At 42.0% G+C, this 18,966-nt stretch overlaps 1 protein-coding gene across 6 annotated transcripts; it reads left to right on the forward strand.

Annotated features, from left to right (window-relative positions):
* Positions 1-600: 600 nt before the first annotated feature.
* Positions 601-18,190, forward strand: LOC114766745 (WD repeat-containing protein on Y chromosome). Of its 6 annotated transcripts, none has more exons than XM_028957913.1 (23): positions 601-688; positions 789-1,088; positions 1,947-2,184; positions 3,068-3,217; positions 3,325-3,447; positions 4,266-4,434; positions 4,506-4,552; positions 4,630-4,767; positions 5,204-5,392; positions 5,906-6,097; positions 6,241-6,486; positions 6,710-6,874; positions 7,024-7,062; positions 7,416-7,565; positions 7,813-7,997; positions 8,429-8,568; positions 8,840-8,985; positions 9,072-9,289; positions 11,142-11,308; positions 13,169-13,263; positions 14,851-14,889; positions 15,250-15,396; positions 16,942-18,190. In XM_028957913.1, exons 2-23 carry the CDS (start codon positions 1,015-1,017, stop codon positions 17,116-17,118), a joined length of 3,234 nt encoding a protein of 1,077 aa, XP_028813746.1. In that variant the 5' UTR covers positions 601-688; positions 789-1,014; the 3' UTR covers positions 17,119-18,190. The 6 variants fall into 6 exon arrangements, with proteins under 6 accessions (XP_028813746.1, XP_028813738.1, XP_028813763.1 ...); XM_028957922.1 differs by having other exon boundaries at positions 631-701; XM_028957905.1 differs by having other exon boundaries at positions 607-1,088.
* Positions 18,191-18,966: the final 776 nt, after the last annotated feature.

Below are 18,966 nucleotides of genomic sequence, written 5' to 3' on the forward strand. Positions count from 1 at the left end.
GGAAACATTTTAAAAATCTGGTGGTCCATAAATGATAAAATGTGTGTTTTTTAAGTTGCTGAGTTTGACTGAATACCCCTCTCTTTCCCATTTCACGTTATGACACGGCCTGACATTAATTTACTGGATTTTTGGATTCTTGATTACTGTAGAAACCTGTTCCATATGTATATCATAAAACATTAGAAAAAATACACTGGATCTGTACAACATCTCATTTTCATGACCTATAGCTCAAACCCATACTAGGCTAGAGATGTAACCACGACAACCGTGGATACAACTGTGGATAATGGCCAAGATGCATCACCAGAGTCTGTTAATGATTTATACAGAGTCCACTTATTGCATGGAGATACTTTGTCCCATGCCTGAAAAGGGTTGAAATCAATTTTGTGATCAACTAAAATTTACAATCTCTTAAAGGAAATATACATTTCATATAAGGCACAATGAGTGAGAAAATCTTAGCAAAAAGATAACTTCCACACCATGAAAGGACATCAAAAAAGTATCGTTTTTTTAAGTTAATCATAAATAGAGCTTAACTAATTTCAAGCTTGGTTAAACCTCCACAGATTCCTTTACTTAACTTCAGCCCTTCAAGAGATATCACACCTGCACTGGTACAGGAACCAAGGCAGGACACTTGATACAATGGAAGTTTCCCAGACGTCCTCCTGACTGGGTTGAGTTTTGTGGTGTGAAGTCACAGATGATTCATCAATTGGAGACTTGCGCATTCCTTCCTTTTGGACTAATGGATCTCTGAATGGCTTTGTCTTCAGGGTGCATGAGAAACAAAGAAGCTGTGAAAGCCCTGGAGCAAATGGGAGGTGCTGTTTGCCATTGTAGAGGATCAACATCTCGCTCGGCCTCCCAGACAGTGTCATTCTATGGACCACATCAGATATCGAGCAGGAGACCTTCTAGATGGTAAAATGAAGGAAGGAAGGAAGCAACAAAACACTGGATAATATTCTGACCATATGAAAATCATCCAGCACAAAAACAATGGATGGTGTAAAAAGATACAGCAATAACCCATGGACGGTCTATGAGGAAGAAACCCCTCATTGTAGAGTTTGGTAAGTAAATTATAACTAGTATCATGATACCATGAAACAAATAATTCAAATAGATACTAATTTTTAAATGATGCCACAGTATAATTTGTATAATGAACATTAAGAACAATATAAGTAGTTACATTAATTATCTCTCTGTTGCCAGTAGCAACAGGAACTTATCTACAAAGAAACAGAATTAGACTTCAAAATGAGAAATGTCATACTTCAAAAATGAGAACAGTAATAAATGGCAATGCTACTTTAATTAGGCCTTTAAAATAAAACTTTTGCATTTCTACACAATCTGACAGAATTATTTACAGAATTGTACATGGTCATATACATGTAAATGTACATATAGTTAAAGTAACAATTAGTTGTTAATAAGTAATATATTGTACTGCTTGAATATTAAATGTAAATGTTCTCCAAATATGTAACATATATTAAATAAAATGACTTTTATAACATATGTATTATTGTATTAATATTTACTTTACTTTACTTTACTTTACTTTACTTTACTTTACTTTACTTTACTTTATTTAGCAGACGCTTTTATCCAAAGCGACTTACAATAGGAAGACACCAGCAATTCTCGTTCGATTTCTATAGAATATCGAGTTTACAAACCTAGAGCCCTGATAAGGCTTAGACTTGTCATTGAAGAGCATGCTCGGAGATTGTTGGGTGCTAGACTAAGAAAAATTATAATGTATTTATACATTTTGTATTTGTTTGTTCAATGTGTACGCATGTGCTTGTGTAAGTGTTAGATTTGTCTGTAGTATTAATGTATTAATACTACAGTATTATTACATAACAGTACATAACAGTATGTATTAATTTTTAAAAATTGTCTTTTTATCCAAACAGGAAATGTAAAGGTGACAGTCTGCAGGATGAGCTGAAGCTTGAGCACCTCCAACTCTTACAACTGAGCTTCACCAGGCAGATCACCTCAGAGGCCACATCGCAGGGGAAAAGAGAGAAGAACGGGATCCCTGGTGGTCCGTCAGATGACACTATGGGTCTGGAGGAATTTCGGACAGCTCTCCTTGCAATAACCGGCTTGGAACACTGGGCCAGTAAGGCAGAGGAGCTTTTCAACGAGGCACGTGAACAAGTTCACTCAGATGAGAGCTTTTCTATCACTACATTTACAGGATTTGGGCAAATGTTCTTATCCACAGCGACTTAGAAAATGTCCTTCATTAAATTTGATGGTGATATCTGTCAATACCGTTTGCTTAACAGGTCAGAACCCAACCTTTTTTGTACATTTACGTAAAAGCCCTTTTTAATCAAAGTATTTCCTAAAAAAAGGAAGGTTTGCAGCTTGTGTTTGAAGATCTTTAGTGACTCAGCTGCTCAGTAGAAGTTTATTCAACCACCTAGGAGTCAATACTGAGAAGAATCTAGATGAATGCTTTCCTGTGATACCAGTGATACCAGTACCAGAGAGACCGGGTGGGCGCAGTGGGGCAGTGGTGGCCCAGTGGTTAAGGAAGCGGCCCCATAATTAGAAGGACTACGAGTAAAATCTTGGTGAATAATCTGCCACTACTCACTAAGGGTGATGTTTAAAAGCAGAAGACACGTTTCGTTGTGTGCACTGTGTGCTGTGCTGTGTTTCACAATGACTTCACTTTCACTTTCACTGCTCACTAGGGTTGATGGTTAAAAGCAGAGGACACATTTAGTTGTGTGCACGGTGTGCTGTGCTGTGTTTCACAAACGACAATCGCTTCACTTTCAAGGGATCGCGTTACTGGGACTATAAAGAGACCTGTTTCTTTCACAGATTCTATTTATATTATTACTACACTTTATATTGATTGTTCTTTTTGTTTCCAGTGCATGAAAATGCTTCTAAAATCTGCATTTGGTGTCAGTGTGCAGTGACCTTGTTCCAAAAGAAACGCCCCTTGCAGCCAGTGGGTGGCAGTATTGCTGTTAGGTAAAGTGCATATTTTCTCTCTTGCACCCTTGCACAGGTGGACATCTTCTGTCGAGGCAGGGTGGGCTGGGAAGAGGTGTGCACTTACCTGCTGCAGTGTTACAGACAGAGGGACAGCACGGAGCAGGAGGAGGCCAGAGCTCCCCGCACCTCACAGCCACTGATACGCCACTGCCTGCACAGCCAGGTAGTCCACATCACGATGCTTGCAAACTGACATTTTCATGAGGCCATCTGCACATACGACAGTCGTGAATGCAAGTGACAGTCAATGCACTTTTTGCTGACTAACAGCGTGAGCCAATTGTCCGCATGGTTGCGGTGAGCCAGCCTCCACCTCTGCGCTTCATCACCGTTAGTAAGAGAGGAACGCTCACTGTCTGGAACCGCAGCCTGCACATCGTCACATCCGTGCAGGTGAGCATTAGGAATGTCGCAAGCATGTCACCTCTGTCTTCCTGATACATGCACTCCCTGTGGAAGTCCGCTCTTATAAATCATTCCCATTAATACAATTATATTTACGGCATTGATCAGATGCCCTTATCCAGAGCACCTTACAATTAGTAGTTACAGGGACAGTGCCCCTGGAGACAGTCCCCCTGCTCAGGACACAACGGTGGAAAGTGGGCTTTCAACATGCGACTTTTAAGACGATTGTGCTACGCACTAAGCCACTACCACTCTTTAATAAATGCAACATGCACATGAATGCGTGAATTCAATTTGTAATGGAGGCAGTGGTGGCCTAGTGGTTAAGGAAGCAGCCCCGTAATCCGAAGGTTGCTGGTTCGAATCCCGAGCCGCCATGGTGCCACTGAGGTGCCACTGGGGACAGCACCATGATCGGTGATGGGTTAAATGCTGAGGACAAATTTCACTGTGTGTGCTGTGCTGCTGTGTATCACAAATGACAATCTCTTCACTTTATAATGCAAAATTAACTTGTTAACACGCACATGCACACACAATGCACAAAATGTAAAAAAAAAAATTGTCTTAACAATTTCCAAGCATGTTCTTTTTCTGACAAGTTCGGCCTCAAAATCTATAGAAACCGAATGAGAATTGCTGGTGTCTTCCTCCTGTAAGTCGCTTTGGATAAAAGCGTCTGCTAAATAAAGTAAAGTAAAGTAAAGTAAAGTAATTTTCAGTGTTTGAGGCTGTCTTTCATTCGGATGGTGATGAAGTCATGGTCTTTTCCCTCATGTTTCTTTTTTTGCTGTGTGTAAAAGCTCTCTGGGGACCCTGAAGAAGAGGGAAACCGCAAGAAATTCAGGGGCTTGACCACAGACGCTGTCTACATGGCCAACGTTCACAAAATAGCAGTCGCCACCATGAACAGGGAGCTGCGCTTTTTCGACATCTCTGCTAGCAGCTACATCGAGGAGTTCCACTTGTGTGGTAAGCATCAGGACATTTTGTCCCATGCTGTGGATTGTCGTGATCTACTTACAACTCTCTTTTTGTCACAGGGTTGAGTAATGCGGTCACCGCGATGTGCTACTGGTACGACACCTCAGTAAGTGCAGCACGTTTTAAACCCTCTCTAGACCCGGCATCTGATGTGCTTCTGCTGACTGTCCCTCCCGCTCCCAGTCTCCAGGTAACCCCTCACTGCTGGTCTGGGGAGACGATAAGGGCAGCGTGAACATATTGAGGTTCCTCTGTCCCCACAAGGGCTTGTTTGACATCCCCTTCACGAACCAAACAGGCCCTCAGAGAGTCTACTTGCAGGTGCTATGCTTCATTTCAGTCGGATCTCTCACAGTAATGACTGATAAGTCCGTAGATGCAACATAAGGCATGAAAGGAAGTTCTCTGGAACGTTCCAGATGGTCGCTACCATAGAAAGCATATTCTGCTGTCTTGAATTGGTACTGCCATTTCCAACTTATTTTGCTAGAGCTGGGTAGGGGTCACCCACCCTGGTCTGGGAGGGCACTTGTCCTGCACATTCAACTCTTCAGTTGAATTAGGTGTTGTGGGTGACCCCTGTACTAGAGCATTGTCTGCTCGGGTGCAACGTCATATGACATTTACACTTTCAGTCTTTCTGTGCCTGTGAAGATGCTGTTCTGTGCATGGAAAAACATCAAGATCAAGATAAAATAGGATCACATCATGCCGGAATGTAGAATATAAAGTAGAATCCTCATTCTGCTTGCTACAGGACGTCTGCATCAACAGCCAACGGGTTTCTTATCAGCACGTTGGCAAGATTCACGAGGAGCCGATCAACAGAATTCAGTACCGACCTGGTGCAGACCTTGTGGTGACGTCATCAGAAAGTGCCACCAGCTCAGTGGTCCTGGTTGATGTCAGCCTCAGGAACAAAAGCTACGTCTGGAAAATCAATAAAGTAGGTCCAAGATCCACCACAACCCTCTCCTGTTTCCAACACGGCCACTGCTGCAGGTTTGCATGGTGACCGTTCACTGTGACCTTGACCCAGGTCACTTTTTAAAAGTAAACACAGAGAAGACATTTAGGGCAAAAATGTGTGCAGCGTTCCGCCGCAGATAAGTGGTCGTAAATGATCTACCCAGACGTGTACACGTCTCGGGCCACAGGGGTGTCCATGCGTCATGCAATGTGTGAGAGTAAACGATACTTTCAGGACGTACGAATATATCCGCCTGACTCACGGGGCCTGTGATTGTTTCTTGTTATTGTGGTTTTTTTGCTGGCCTGCACCCACGCCCTCATTAAATTTCAGTTCGGTCTCAGTTCCCCAGCTTTTTGTAGTAGTGATACTGTGCATGAGCACAACAAAAGTAAATAGTACAGAATGATGAAAACAGAGGAAATCCCACGTGCAATTTATGACAAAAAAAAAAAGATTTTTAAAAAATGTTGATGTGTTTTCTCCAAGGGCGTGACCTGCTTTGACTTCTGTGCTTCCATGGGTCTGCTGGTGACGTCGGGTGTTGAGCCAGTCGTGCGTGTTTGGACCTGTTACGTGACAGCTTGCCCTGTAGCCTCTCTTGAGGGCCACCGGACCGCCGTGCTGGATGTGGCAATTCATCAAGGCCTGAGCAAAATATTCAGCTACTCAAAAGATGCAGTGAGTGCGAGGACAGATGGACCCCTGGTGACCTGAATTCTGTCCAATCTCATCCCAACATCAGAAATAATAATCCAATCAGTATGACGTTATTAAAATATATATTGAATGTAGTATCTGTGGATTAATGATTTTGTTATTAGGTGTTGAAAATATGGGACATCCAGTCCCAGCAGTGTGTGAGGAGCCTCCAGCTGAAGTTCCCCTACATAGTGGCTGGACAGACACCCGAACACGGGAACTTCCCCCTCCTTTTGCTCCAGACCCCTCTGCAGCAGGTGCTGGTGTCCTGCAGGGACTACCTGGGCCTTCTGCGTCTGGATGGTGGAGCGTCTGATGACAGACCTGTGGCCTTAACTTCTCTTCTTTACAACTCTCATCTCAAACAGGTCATTTTTGCTGTCCCCTTCTTCAAAAAGATTGACTCGACCTCTTATGCATTCAATTAAATATGCAATGTTTACTGAAGAGTTTGGAGGCTTCACAATTCAGGTCTTTAGTAGGGCAGTGGGGCAGTGGTTAAAAGCAGAGGACACATTTCACTGTGTCACCATATGCTGTGCTTCAGTGTTGCACAATGACAATCACTTAATGTGCATGTGTGTGTCACAGGTAGTGACAGCATGTGCAAACTCCTCTCTGGCTATGTGGGACATTAGGACCGGATCAAAGATTCTGGAGATGCGGAACACCCATGGGGAGGCAGCGATCACCTGTCTGGCTCTGGACACCACCCAGCGCCTACTGGTTACTGGTGCCTCCAATGGCACTATTAAGGTAAAATATATATTTATACATATTTCGTTGACACTATTTATCCTGTTCACTATAGACTGAAATAATTACTGGTGCCTCCAATGGCGCTATTAAGGTAAAATATATATTTATACATATTTCGTTAACACTCTTAATCCTGTTCACTATAGACTGAAATAATAACTGGTGCCTCCAATGGCACTATTAAGGTAATATATAATTATATATATTTCGTTAATACTCTTAATCCTGTTCACTATAGACTGAAATAATGAAAGGAAAAAGAGGATAATGAAAATGTTCTTTAAAGTTTAAAACAGTAATATGTGCTTAAAATGGTTCCATCAGTCCCATAGCTCTTTAGTTACTGCCATTTTCATACTGTATTTATAAAATGTAGTTACTGAATAATAAAGCAGAGCTGATTTTTTTTTAAATGAAGCGATTTATGCAGTGTTTATCAAAATGTATCTAAATAATCATCATAAACATCCACACAGTTGGTTTCAGATGCACAGTTAGCCTGTATGAAATAAAACTGTATATTGTATATCCCCATCAGGTCTGGAATCTGCTGAATGGTCACAACTTGCACAAGCTGGAGGCTGTATCTGACACAGAGGTCACAGGAGTCATCTGTAACCCAGACAACCACCTTTTGGCTGTGGGCTGGAGCCGACAGATAGCACAGTACCACATCACTGATCCTAATGTAAGGCTCTGCTTTCCACCGACGCATACAGGCTGAATAATGACAAGCTCACGTGTCCTCAGCCAGTTGGACAAATGGTTGTAAAACAGAATAAACATCTGGCTTGTTTTAGAGGGTTTTACCTTTCAGACATCTTGGGTTAGATTTTGGTTTTGTGGTCGAACCCACAGCCGGCGAAACATCCAGGAAACTGTTTAATGCAACCAAATGCAGTTTTCCTCACCAAGAAGCTGTTTTTTTTCTGCAGGAAACATATGTAAGGGCAGAAATGCCGTGGAAGGCAAGCCAACAACACCAAGGTGACATTCTGGCTGTAGATCATTGCCCACTCCGTGGTCTTCTGGCCACTGGGAGTTTTGATGGGGAAATCATCATCTGGGACTTGGATAACCAGAGACCTGTGGTCAGGCTGGCCAATAGCAAGTCAAAAAAGTACGTGTGTTACATGCCGAAGATTTGAATCAGTTCGTTAAAGTATGCTGTTGGCTCAAATATTGCTAAAATTTAAAATTACAGAGATGTTCCGGTATTAATTACGGCGCATACTCATATGAAATTAGACTTGCCCAACACATAACACAATAAAGGGGCAGTGGTGGTCTTGTAACTGGAAGGTTGCGGGTTCAAATCTGGAATTGCCAAGGTGCATCTGAGGTGGCACTGAGCAAAGTACCATCCCCACACCCTGCTCTTCAGGCGCCTTTCAGGCTGCCATCTGATAACCATCCTGATGGTTAAATGCACAGGTTAAAATTTTGTTGTGTGTACCATGTGCTGTGGTGCAGTATCACACTTTCACTAAAAATATCACAACACAGTGGATTACAGTGATATTTGAAAAAAATGTTTTTCGGTCCCTTTAGTGCTGCATGTCCAGTGGATAAGCTCATGTTCCTGCAGCATCATGCTGAGTGCCGGCAGTGGAGAGAACGGCCACTGCTCATCAGCTCCCAGGCCGGCTACGTCTGCTGCTGGATGATCTCTGGATCCCCATGCAACCATGGTAATTCAAACGTGAGAAATGTCTTTTTGTTATCCACAGAGTTGTGTTTAAATTATTATTATATGATGGAAGTGAAGTGATGGCCATTATGATGCACACAACGTGTCCTCTGAATTCAACACAGTGGCTTCGAACTGGGATTCGAACTGGCAACCTTCTGATAATCCATCCTTTTAGTAAATTCAATTAAAAAACAGTGTATAGCATATAGCTATTGCGTAAGTATGACCAAACTAGGGTACATTTATTAGCCCCTTTTCTCTTTGAACAGGGCAATTTTATGCACCTAACCAAGCCAGAGAGTGTGTCCTGGGCCTGAGCTCAGACCAAGAGAATAAGCTCCTGGTCACCAGTGACACGGCAGGGTTCATCCAGGTCTGGGATATTTCACAGCATCTCAGACTGACTCCAGACGAGGTGAGCCTACAAAAACTATTTCAAAGCAGCCCGTTCGCAGTCGGTCCAAGCTCAAGTGCGACTGCGCTTGTCTTGGTCTTTTTCAGGGTGCAGAATGCCGACCTCTGCTCTTGCACAGCTGGAGAGCCCACGGTGCAGCAGCGGTGGGTGCAGAGTTGCTGACGGTTCATACAGGCTTCTTTGTGGCCAGTGCTTCGGCAGACGGAGTAGCGCGGCTCTGGACTGTGGATGGAGGTCTTGTGGGGGATTTTGGACGGGATCAGCAGTGGAACCTGAGTGACCCATCAACCTACCAGAGGTCCAGGTGCTAAACCTGCACTGCCGCAAATACATAAAGACATTCACTTTTCATACAACTCAGCTAGAGCTCTTCATATATGTTAATCGAAAAGTCCCCCAGGAGCATGCGTGTTCCATTCTGCATTTTGTAATATAAAACAAACACTTTAAACGTAATGGGTTTATAGTCAACCGCCGAAGACGTGTCCGAGGCCATTTCTGGTCAACATGTCCAAAATGACACCCAATTTCACACCGTGGTCTCACCTTGTGACCATTTGATTGTTGATAACCTAACAATGTTCTTAACAAAGTTAACAAAGTTAAAATTCAACCAATGGACCAGGATCAAACATTTTACCTGTTTGGAACATTAGCATTTACAAATTTATCAACCATATTTCATTTAAACATCAGTCCTGCACTTTAACATCTTGAACATTCCCTTTATTGACTTCATTTTAGCCTTCACATTCAACCTTAACTTAGTTTCCTTTTGCTCATCTTCCTAGCCTCAATCATATTTTTTTCCCTCCAAGTATTTACTGTTTTCTGGCACAGGGCTCCATTGTTTTAAACAGTGCATCTTTTCACGGCACCAGGTACAGGTACAGTCGTGGTGTCGAAACGTGAAACGTTTGGGCTTGCAAAAACTGAGTTAGTGCTGGCCGGCTGTGGTGTGAGGGTGAGCCAGATGTGCCAAGGGCCTTAGGGATGAGCGACATCCGATATCTCTCCACAGCTGGCAGCAGTCTTAGAAACATCAGCTGGAGACGTCAGTCAAAAACGGTTGCAAGTAAAAGTATTAAGCCGGCGCAGATGGGTGCTTAGGAAAAGACAGAATATTTCGAAGTCATGGTATCTGGTATTTTAGGGTCTGTTTTTACTTTAGGACTAGAAAATTGCATTATTTTATTCTTAACATCTAATTTTCTCAATGATTTGTTAACAATTGAAAGAAATTTGTTAAACAAAATTTTTTTTTGAAGATGCGAGCCTTCATGACATTTTTGGGAGAAAATAAAGCTGTGCTCTCTGTCAACTGCCAAATAATTGTACAAATAAATGTACAATTCATTTAGAGTTATTTAGAGATTTAGATGTATCTTGGGCTATGGAAGACCCCAAAATATTTTAGCAGGGACGAATGTAATGGGGCCGAGCCCCAAATATAGTTTTGCTTTCATGGCACGCACCATTTTCTCTTGCTAAACTAGGCCTGGCAGTCTTATAGATGACAGGAACGTTTAAAAGTGATGAAACATAGCCAATGGTCATGTGTAGCAAGTCTTTAGAAGCCTCATATGCAGTTGGTTAGTCTTCATTCATTTTTTTCAAACATTATAGTCTTTTCATTTTTGTCTTGTAAAAATGAGTTGTACTTTATAACGGCTTTATTTAACAATCAATTGTTAACTTTTGTTCTTATTGCCCCATAACAAGAATTCATTTGACAGTTTATGTGTGTGATCCATTTTTTTCCTCCAATTCTTGATGTTCTGTTACCTTGTTAGTTAAAACAAACTTTTTCTATGGGTTTCTACAGGTAGGACAGGAGAGGAAATATCCTGTTTTGTAACATCCTGGGCTAGAAATGTGACCTAGAAAAGTTTGTAAATTTGACTCCAGGGTCCTGGGATGACAGATGTCACCATTTGGTTGGAGACAAAAGCGCAGCTGCAGAAGCCACAGCCTCTGGCGGGAAGTTAAACTGCTAATTAATGTTAACTGGAATGACCTCAGCTAAAAAAAGAGAGATTAATGACAAAAAAGCTTTTTCTTATCTCTATTAAATGTAGGTTATAGCAAACACATTAAGAAGGGTCAACATTTGCTCGCATTTGTCATTAATCATTCATCCATGGGACTCTCGACAGTGGGCGCTGCAAACAACGCAGCACAAACCAGGGGGATGTGGAGGAGAAGGAAGATGACCAATCACCAGGGAGCTCAGATGCACCAGATGACACGGGCAGAGTCCAAAGTGCAGAGCTGGCCTCCAGGGCAGATGAACGTTGCAGAGAGGACTATCCAAAAAAAACAGGTTGCACGCATTGACACGCACGCAAACACAGATGCATGCATACTTATTAATAAGCACCAGCAAAAACAACATGGCAACTGCAAGAAGTAGATGCACACACACTCATCCCTTGCATGTGTGATAGAGCATTGTCTGCAGGCTGTGTTATGCTGTGTTATTTGCAATTATTAGGTAAATATCAATGAAATATTTACAATGTAAACTGTAATGTAATATTTAATATAGATTGTTACGCAAAGACGAAGCAAGGCTTTAATTTAAATGGATTTTCAAATCAACTGTATCTGAAAAGCCTTCAGACATGTCAGAGAAAATAGCAATTTCTGAACAGCAACATCACACTTCCACCGTGTTGCGGTTACCAATGGCAGTAAAATTCACTCAACTCTGTGGACGTGTCTTTAACATGGTTCAAACAAGAACCAACCAAAACACTTAATTTTTCACAGTGTGTACGACACTGTGTGGCTCGTCTGATGTAATAATTACAGCAGAACCCTGACTTTAGGACTGTTGTCATAGTGATTCGTGAAATGAACCTGAATGCACCATACAAAAACTGAAATCTGGAAAGTCTGAATTGTCATACAATGAGCTGTCAATTAGCGTAACCACATTTAATTAAAAGTGAAGAAAGACTTTCCACAATAAAGGCCCCAAAAACCTTGGGAAAATTCCAGTCTGGCGTTGTCTTGAGTAAGTCATGCCTGGTTTTCCCCACCAAGATGAGTGGTTACAACACACGGAGGAGAGAGTCACCCATTATTACAACACCGTGCTGCCGTGGCATTAAAGTACACCTGCATGCCTCGTGTAAATATACGGCTCGCTCTCTCATAATGCTGCAGTACAATAACAGGTCAGATTCCATAATTAAATGCTCTGTGTGGCCTACGATAAATTCAGCCTTCCATGATAATGATGTTGTTCACGGAGCATATTAATTACAGCATCCTAAATTCACAGTCAATAAAAAAGGCTTGACTGAATGGATGGCTCAGAATGTGTATTTTTACCACCACTCTCAGCCAGTTTATAGCTAATTTATGTACATAACCAATCCTATAATAAATTCACAAAAAACTGCCATAGCTAAAGATGTAAAACTGTGAACTTCTTTTATTTTACTTGACCTTTCAGGCCATAAACTTTGTGACATTCATAACTAAATGTGCCAGAGGACTCCACAAACCATATTCAACCATAGACTTAAGTGGAAATGTGCACCTTTTTCGGGATATTCCCGTGTGAGCAAGCTATCTTGGTTCAATCCATTTGCAGTAGGTTCCACTGGCTTTCAATTCCCTTTTCTTTTGTAAGTGTAGAAAGGTATACTTCACCCTTAAAGCTGCTTGTTATAGATATTTAGATCTTTGACACCGGATTGTGCTGAGCTCTGTAGGTAGTGGTGTGGAGGTGTTTCTCCAGAGGCACTTCCTCAATGTTTCTTCTTCCAGACAGCCTTTTACGCCAAAACAAGCAATTAGCTGCACTCCCAAGCAGGGTGTGTGCTCTGTCTAGACTCTGCATGGAGTGAATTAGGTGTCTGCTAACACACACAGAAGCACACACTACCTCTGACTGCTCAGAGCCCTGCTGCCCTTGCATTGTCTGATCTTTGGTAATTTGATGTTTTTTCCAATTTAAAAACAGCCAAATGTACTTGAAGTCATCATATTGTTCCATGGACGGTTATTAATTTGTGCATATTTCTGTATTTTTCCAACACCCAAACCCGATTTTAAACACAAGAGAAGCATTTGTTTCACACACACATTACATGGCCTCTGAATGGTGCGGTGGGATGTAATGCTTTGATCGTAAATCACACTGTCCCTCTCATCTTTTCCATGAAATCAGAACCGGCAGGTCCAGATGAGGATTTACTGGCAGCAGAAGACCAGGCTGAAGCCAGAAGTGTTTCGAAGAGCCCTACTCCAATGGCGTACACCACTGTAAGGCTTGCATGCTTTTGGGAATGACTTCAAATTCATATAGAGAAACAAAAAAGTACTTTGCAGCATCCTTTGTGCAAATTGTCCCACTTAAAAACAGATAAATGAAGGTACACAAAGGGTACAATATTAAACCTCCAGGTACAAAACTGTTCCTTTCAGTTGATTGTACCACAGGACAGGTCCTTTGTGATTCCATGTTGTACCTTTAAATAAACATGATTTGGGAAAGTACATAGTTGTACCCATGAACCTGCACCACATGGAAATGATCCCAATTAACCCAACGTACCAACAAAAATGCGGGTAAATTGCCAGATTTCAGATGCACAATAGTGACAGAATGATCTGACCAATTTTTCCAAAAGTGGCAGATGTTCATGTTTGCTTCCATTTCTCTGTGTGTAGGTTCATCATAGGACAGAATGTAATCCAAAAAAATCCAGGAAATCACATTGTATGATTTTTGAAAAAATAATTTGTATAGTGGTGCAGAAATTTAGCAAAACATCACATCAATACTCTGGTTGGCAATGACAGAGGTCAAACGTTTCCTGTATGTCTTCACCAAGTTTGTACTATAGCTGGTATTCTTTCATGCAGATCTTCTCAAGAGCTGTGATATTTGGGGGCTGTTGCTGGGCACAGATTCTCTATTAGATTATGGTCTGAAGCCAGAAACTTGTATTTCTACAAGTAGCATTCCACTCCTTTGTGTTTGGGATCATTGTCATGTTGGAAGCCACATTTCAACTTCAATCTTTGGAAGGAGGTTTCTTGCCAAAATCTCACAATACATGGCCCCATTCACCCTTTCCTTAATACAGATTGGTCGTCCAGTTCCCTTTGCAGTAAAGCAGCCCCAAAGCGAAATGATTCCACCCCCATGCTGTTCTTGGTATGCAACTCAGCAGTCTTCCCCAGCTATTTTGGTCTTATCTTACCACATGGCATTTTCCCAATCCTCCTCTAGATCATCCATTTGGTTTCTGGCAAACTTTAGATGGGTCTGGACATGTGCTGTCTTAAGCAGGGGGACATTTCGAGCTCTGCAGGATTATAATCCATGACAACATACAGTGTTATTAATAGTAACATTTCTGTGGTCCCAGTACTCTTCAGGTCATTGATCAGTTCCACCCGTATAGTTACGGGGTGTTTCCTCACCGTTCTCAAGATGATTGTACCCCACGAGGTGAGATCTGCATGGAGCCCCAGGTCGAGGGAGCTCAAACAGTTTAGTTCTTCTCACCAAGCTGCTTGCCTGTTGTAGACTGGCATGTCTCAGCCTTGTGTAGGGGTACAATCTTCTCCCTGGTGTCCTTAGAGAGCTCTCTGGTCTTGGCCATGGTGGAGGTTATCATCTGACTGTTTAAAGGTGTGAACAGGTGTTTTAATACAGATAACAGTTCCCATTAATACAGGTAACGAGTGAAGGATAGAAGAGCTTCTTAAAGAAGAAGTAGCAGGTGTGTAAGGGAAATTCTTGCTTGTTTGTAGGTGCTAAATAATTATTTTCTGCCCCATTATACAAAAACATTCATTAATAACCATACAATGTGTTTTTTTACATTTTGTCTCTCACAGTTGAGGTGTACTGAATCAGATCAATACACCAATACACAGGTAGAGTGCATAAGTGAAATTCTTGTGTGCAAAGCTTGTCATGCAGCAATGGTGTGACATAACAACAGTGTGTGTGTGTGTGTGTGCTTCATATTCGCTAAATTCCAGGTTTTGGTTGCACAGGGTATGAGCAATGATTACATTTTGTGGAAAGGCATGGCAAAAGCATTGATCCCGAGTTGACTAATTAGTCATCCAATAAGGGAATTGCAATTTTCGACAAGACCGATCTGCATTATTCATTCGCATGTCTAAATAATTTCTCAAATGTGATGTAACTTTTTGTGAAACAGCATTTGAAGTTCTTGCAATCTCATGGATTGATGGATGGAAGATTTGTCTCAATGTTGCCTCATGTAGACTTCTCTTGGAACTCGTGTGGCCCAAGAGCTGCAAAGAAAGATGACCGCCCGGAAAGATCGACAGCAGACATTTGGTGACATTGACGTCAAGAAGATCTGGCTCATCAACAACATCTGCACTCCTTTTCAAGCCTTAAAACTCCCTGTAAGTTTTTGTGAGAGCTTAGCAAGCATGCAGCACGCACCGACTAAATATTTACACAAGGGATAAAATGAATACTGCATTTCAGTCAATAAAATGTTGAACATGAATGTATAAAAGAGCAGCAGGGAAGTGTCCTACTACAAGCAGAATCTGGAGTTAACCAGATTCTAAGAATTTGTGAACGTTATAGAAATACTGTAAATGACCTGATTTAAATATTCTTTTTAAAGTTGTTCATTGTGAAATGACACCGATTGTGTCTGTTTTTGATCAGAGATCAGTTTGCATTCTGCACTGTCCATAATAATTAATGAAGATATGAATAAAAATGTGCTTAGAATCTGCAATGAAACTTTGTATGAGTTTACAGAGAGTATACATAATGGAAAACAGCTTTAAGGTATAAGAAGTTTAAAATATTTACAGTACAGGCCAAAAGTTTGGACACACCTTGTCATTCAATGTGTTTTCTATTTTTTCATGACCATTTACATTGGTAGATTATAACTGAAGGCATCAAAACTATGAATGAACACATGTGGAGTTATGTACTTAACAAAAAAAGGTGAAATAACTGAAAACATGTTTTATATTCTAGTTTCTTCAAAATAGCCGCCGTTTGCTCTGATTACTGCTTTGAACACTCTTGGCATTCTCTCGATGAGCTTCAAGAGGTCGTCACCTGAAATGGTTTTCCAACAGTCTTGAAGGAGTTCCCAGAGGTGTTTAGCACTTGTTGGCCCCTTTGCCTTCACTCTGCGGTCCAGCTCACCCCAAACCATCTCGATTGGGTTCAGGTCCGGTGACTGTGGAGGTCAGGTCTCCACTTTTTGTTAAGTACATAACTCCACATGTGTTCATTCATAGTTTTGATGCCTTCAGTGAGAATCTGCCAATGTTAATGGTCATGAGAATAAAGAAAAGGTGTGTCCAAACGTTTTACCTGTACTGTATAAAATATATTAAATTAATTAACTAATAAACTAATCTGTTATTTCAATATAATATGTAATGTATTTTAGTAATTAATAAGAAATGCTGCTTTGGACTTAACTAAATCACTTCTATCAAAGTGATTTATAACCGGTGTTGCACTCTGATTGAGTCTATATAGCTGCTTATCATTTTACAATCATCTTATGGCCAGCACACAAGAACCCCATGAGGTTTTTCTGGCCAATTTTGACCGTTGTCTGAACTATGGCCCTTTTTGTTGTGTCATGCTCAGGTCATTGAGGTGAAAATGGTCTTACTATAAACCAGACAGTCCATGCTCTCAAAAAAAAAAACAAAAAAACAGGGAAATATGGAATTGTCTGCATTCTGTACAATTTTCAACAAAGTGTGGAGGCGTCGGCCCTGCCAGCGCCTGCTTTTCCCCGACGGAGTGGCTTGTGACAGGGAGCCCACAAAAAGAAAACAATACACTGTTATGGCAACTAAATGACACCACCAGAGAACGCCCGAGTCTCGCAATGACACGTAAAACTATTTATGGCCCAAAAAATGCCCCGCGCTAATCAAACCTCTTCCTCTGACCTTCAGGAGCTGTCTCGAGTTGAGGACATGCCCACCAGGCCGGAGCTGCTGTTCTCGAGAGCCACGGAGCTGAGCTCCCCTCTGCTTTCTAGCCAAGGCTCAGACAGACATGTGACAGAAGAAGTAGCTTCAGAAAGGGATGGTGTGGAGGGTAGTCACCCTTCCTTTTCTCTGCCGGTGTAAGGTCCCGCTCGTTCTCGGTGCTTATTCAAATCTGGAAGTCCCCCGGCGTGGACTGAGAATGGCCGTTTGTCAATAAAAATGGGCTATTTAATGCCAAAATGTATATTTGTTTCATGCTGATACAACTTTATCATTTAAGGTAATAAGGAGATGAATATGAGCCAACTGTCTGTCCTCTGATAAATGACCAGCAGGAGATTTGCCATCGCTTTAGGTAAAAAACTTGACGGTGGAATTTGAAGGTTGGCTCTGCCGCCAGTCTGGCTTCGCTGAAAAGAATTCGGCGCTCCTCTCCATGTGGAACATGTCCATGTGGACCGGTGTGTTGGGGAGAAATGTGTGTGTCCTTCTGTGTGGTGGGGGTGGGGTTGTGAGGGGATTTCCTTTCACACTCCGCGGAATATCTCAGGCTGGCTGGACCTCTTCGGTCAGAATTTTTTCTCATGATATCACACCATGCAGAAAGGAGATCAATTCCCTTCATGCAGGCTGAGGAATGACTTGCTATTGAACGCCGGCTTTTGGCTTGTGCTTCTGTCATTTGTGTATGGGCCCAAGGTTCTTCTAAAATTGGATCTATTCACTCACTAAATCTGAGGTCCGTTCCCTCATCATCCTGCTTGAAAGCAAAAGGTTTTAACTGAACAGCAATGCACTGAGCTATATTCGATTTCACATACATGCTGCAAAAAACATGGAGAAATACCTCAATTTTGGATTTGTACTACCAGACATGAAAGCCAATGCTTGGAACGCTCACTCAATTTATAAATCATACGCCTCACGATTTAGGTGGCAGTCTTTTCCAGTCAACGTTGTCACAACAGTGGAAGTAGCCTAGTGGATAACACACTCGCCTATGAACATGTGTAGTCCATGTGTAGCACCACTTACTACTCTCAGCTTTTTTGTCATGAAAAACAGGGATGTTTGTGGTGCTTAAAATTGTACTACAGCCAACAAGCAGGGGCACTTGGCTTTTATTAGAAAATATGCCTCACGGAAACATGCCAATAAAACATGACTTGCTTACATTGTCTTCTAGTGTGGCTGATGCAATAGAAATAAATCAGGTGGGATAAATCCTTCTGTAGTGTGTTTTTTTCTTTTGCAGTCAGCGATGCCAACACATTTCTTATGGCATTGTCCCATGGTGATCATCGAGACTAGACCAGAGAGACATGACGTGTTAAGATCTGTACGGAATAACCAACCAATAAAACTGAATAAGTGTGTTCCTGGTTTGCCCTCTGTGAAGTTGGCTTTGGACGTAGAGAGCTTGTATACATGTATATACACTATATACTATACCTATAGTTATATTTTCGGTATTCTGGCTGCGTGAATTCCAACCTGTCGCCTGTAGAAAAAGTACAGGAAGGGCGGAACCTGCATTTTTCCAACGGGTTTTTATGACAAGAAGGGGGCTGAATAAGCGTAAACAGACAGCAGACTACCTGAAAGAGATCATCACCACATGGTGGCATGCGGTGAGCCCCAAGCACCTGTTTAACACATCGGACTCTAAAAGGCAAACCATGTGCAGCTTTGTGGGGCATTGCACCAGGCCGCCATGGCCGCTTGCGGCAGTTCGACGCCTTCCTCCAACTTGGCCAGCTGACAGCGGCTGTCAGGCGGCGTACTCTGCAATGACAGACGACCGGGTCCGACCCAGAATGTGTAGTGCGTAAGTGAACATCCAGATGCACGACATCTGGACGCAATTGTTGCGGCAAGTTGCCGTCGACAGTTGCAATTGCTTAAGTGGCTTAATTGACACTCACTGTTGGTTTCTCCTTCAAACCCACTGCCATTGTTCTGAACACCCGGGCTGATTTATGTGTCCGC

The sequence above is a fragment of the Denticeps clupeoides genome, chromosome 2, assembly GCF_900700375.1.
Source record: "Denticeps clupeoides chromosome 2, fDenClu1.1, whole genome shotgun sequence".
Taxonomy (NCBI): domain Eukaryota; kingdom Metazoa; phylum Chordata; class Actinopteri; order Clupeiformes; family Denticipitidae; genus Denticeps; species Denticeps clupeoides.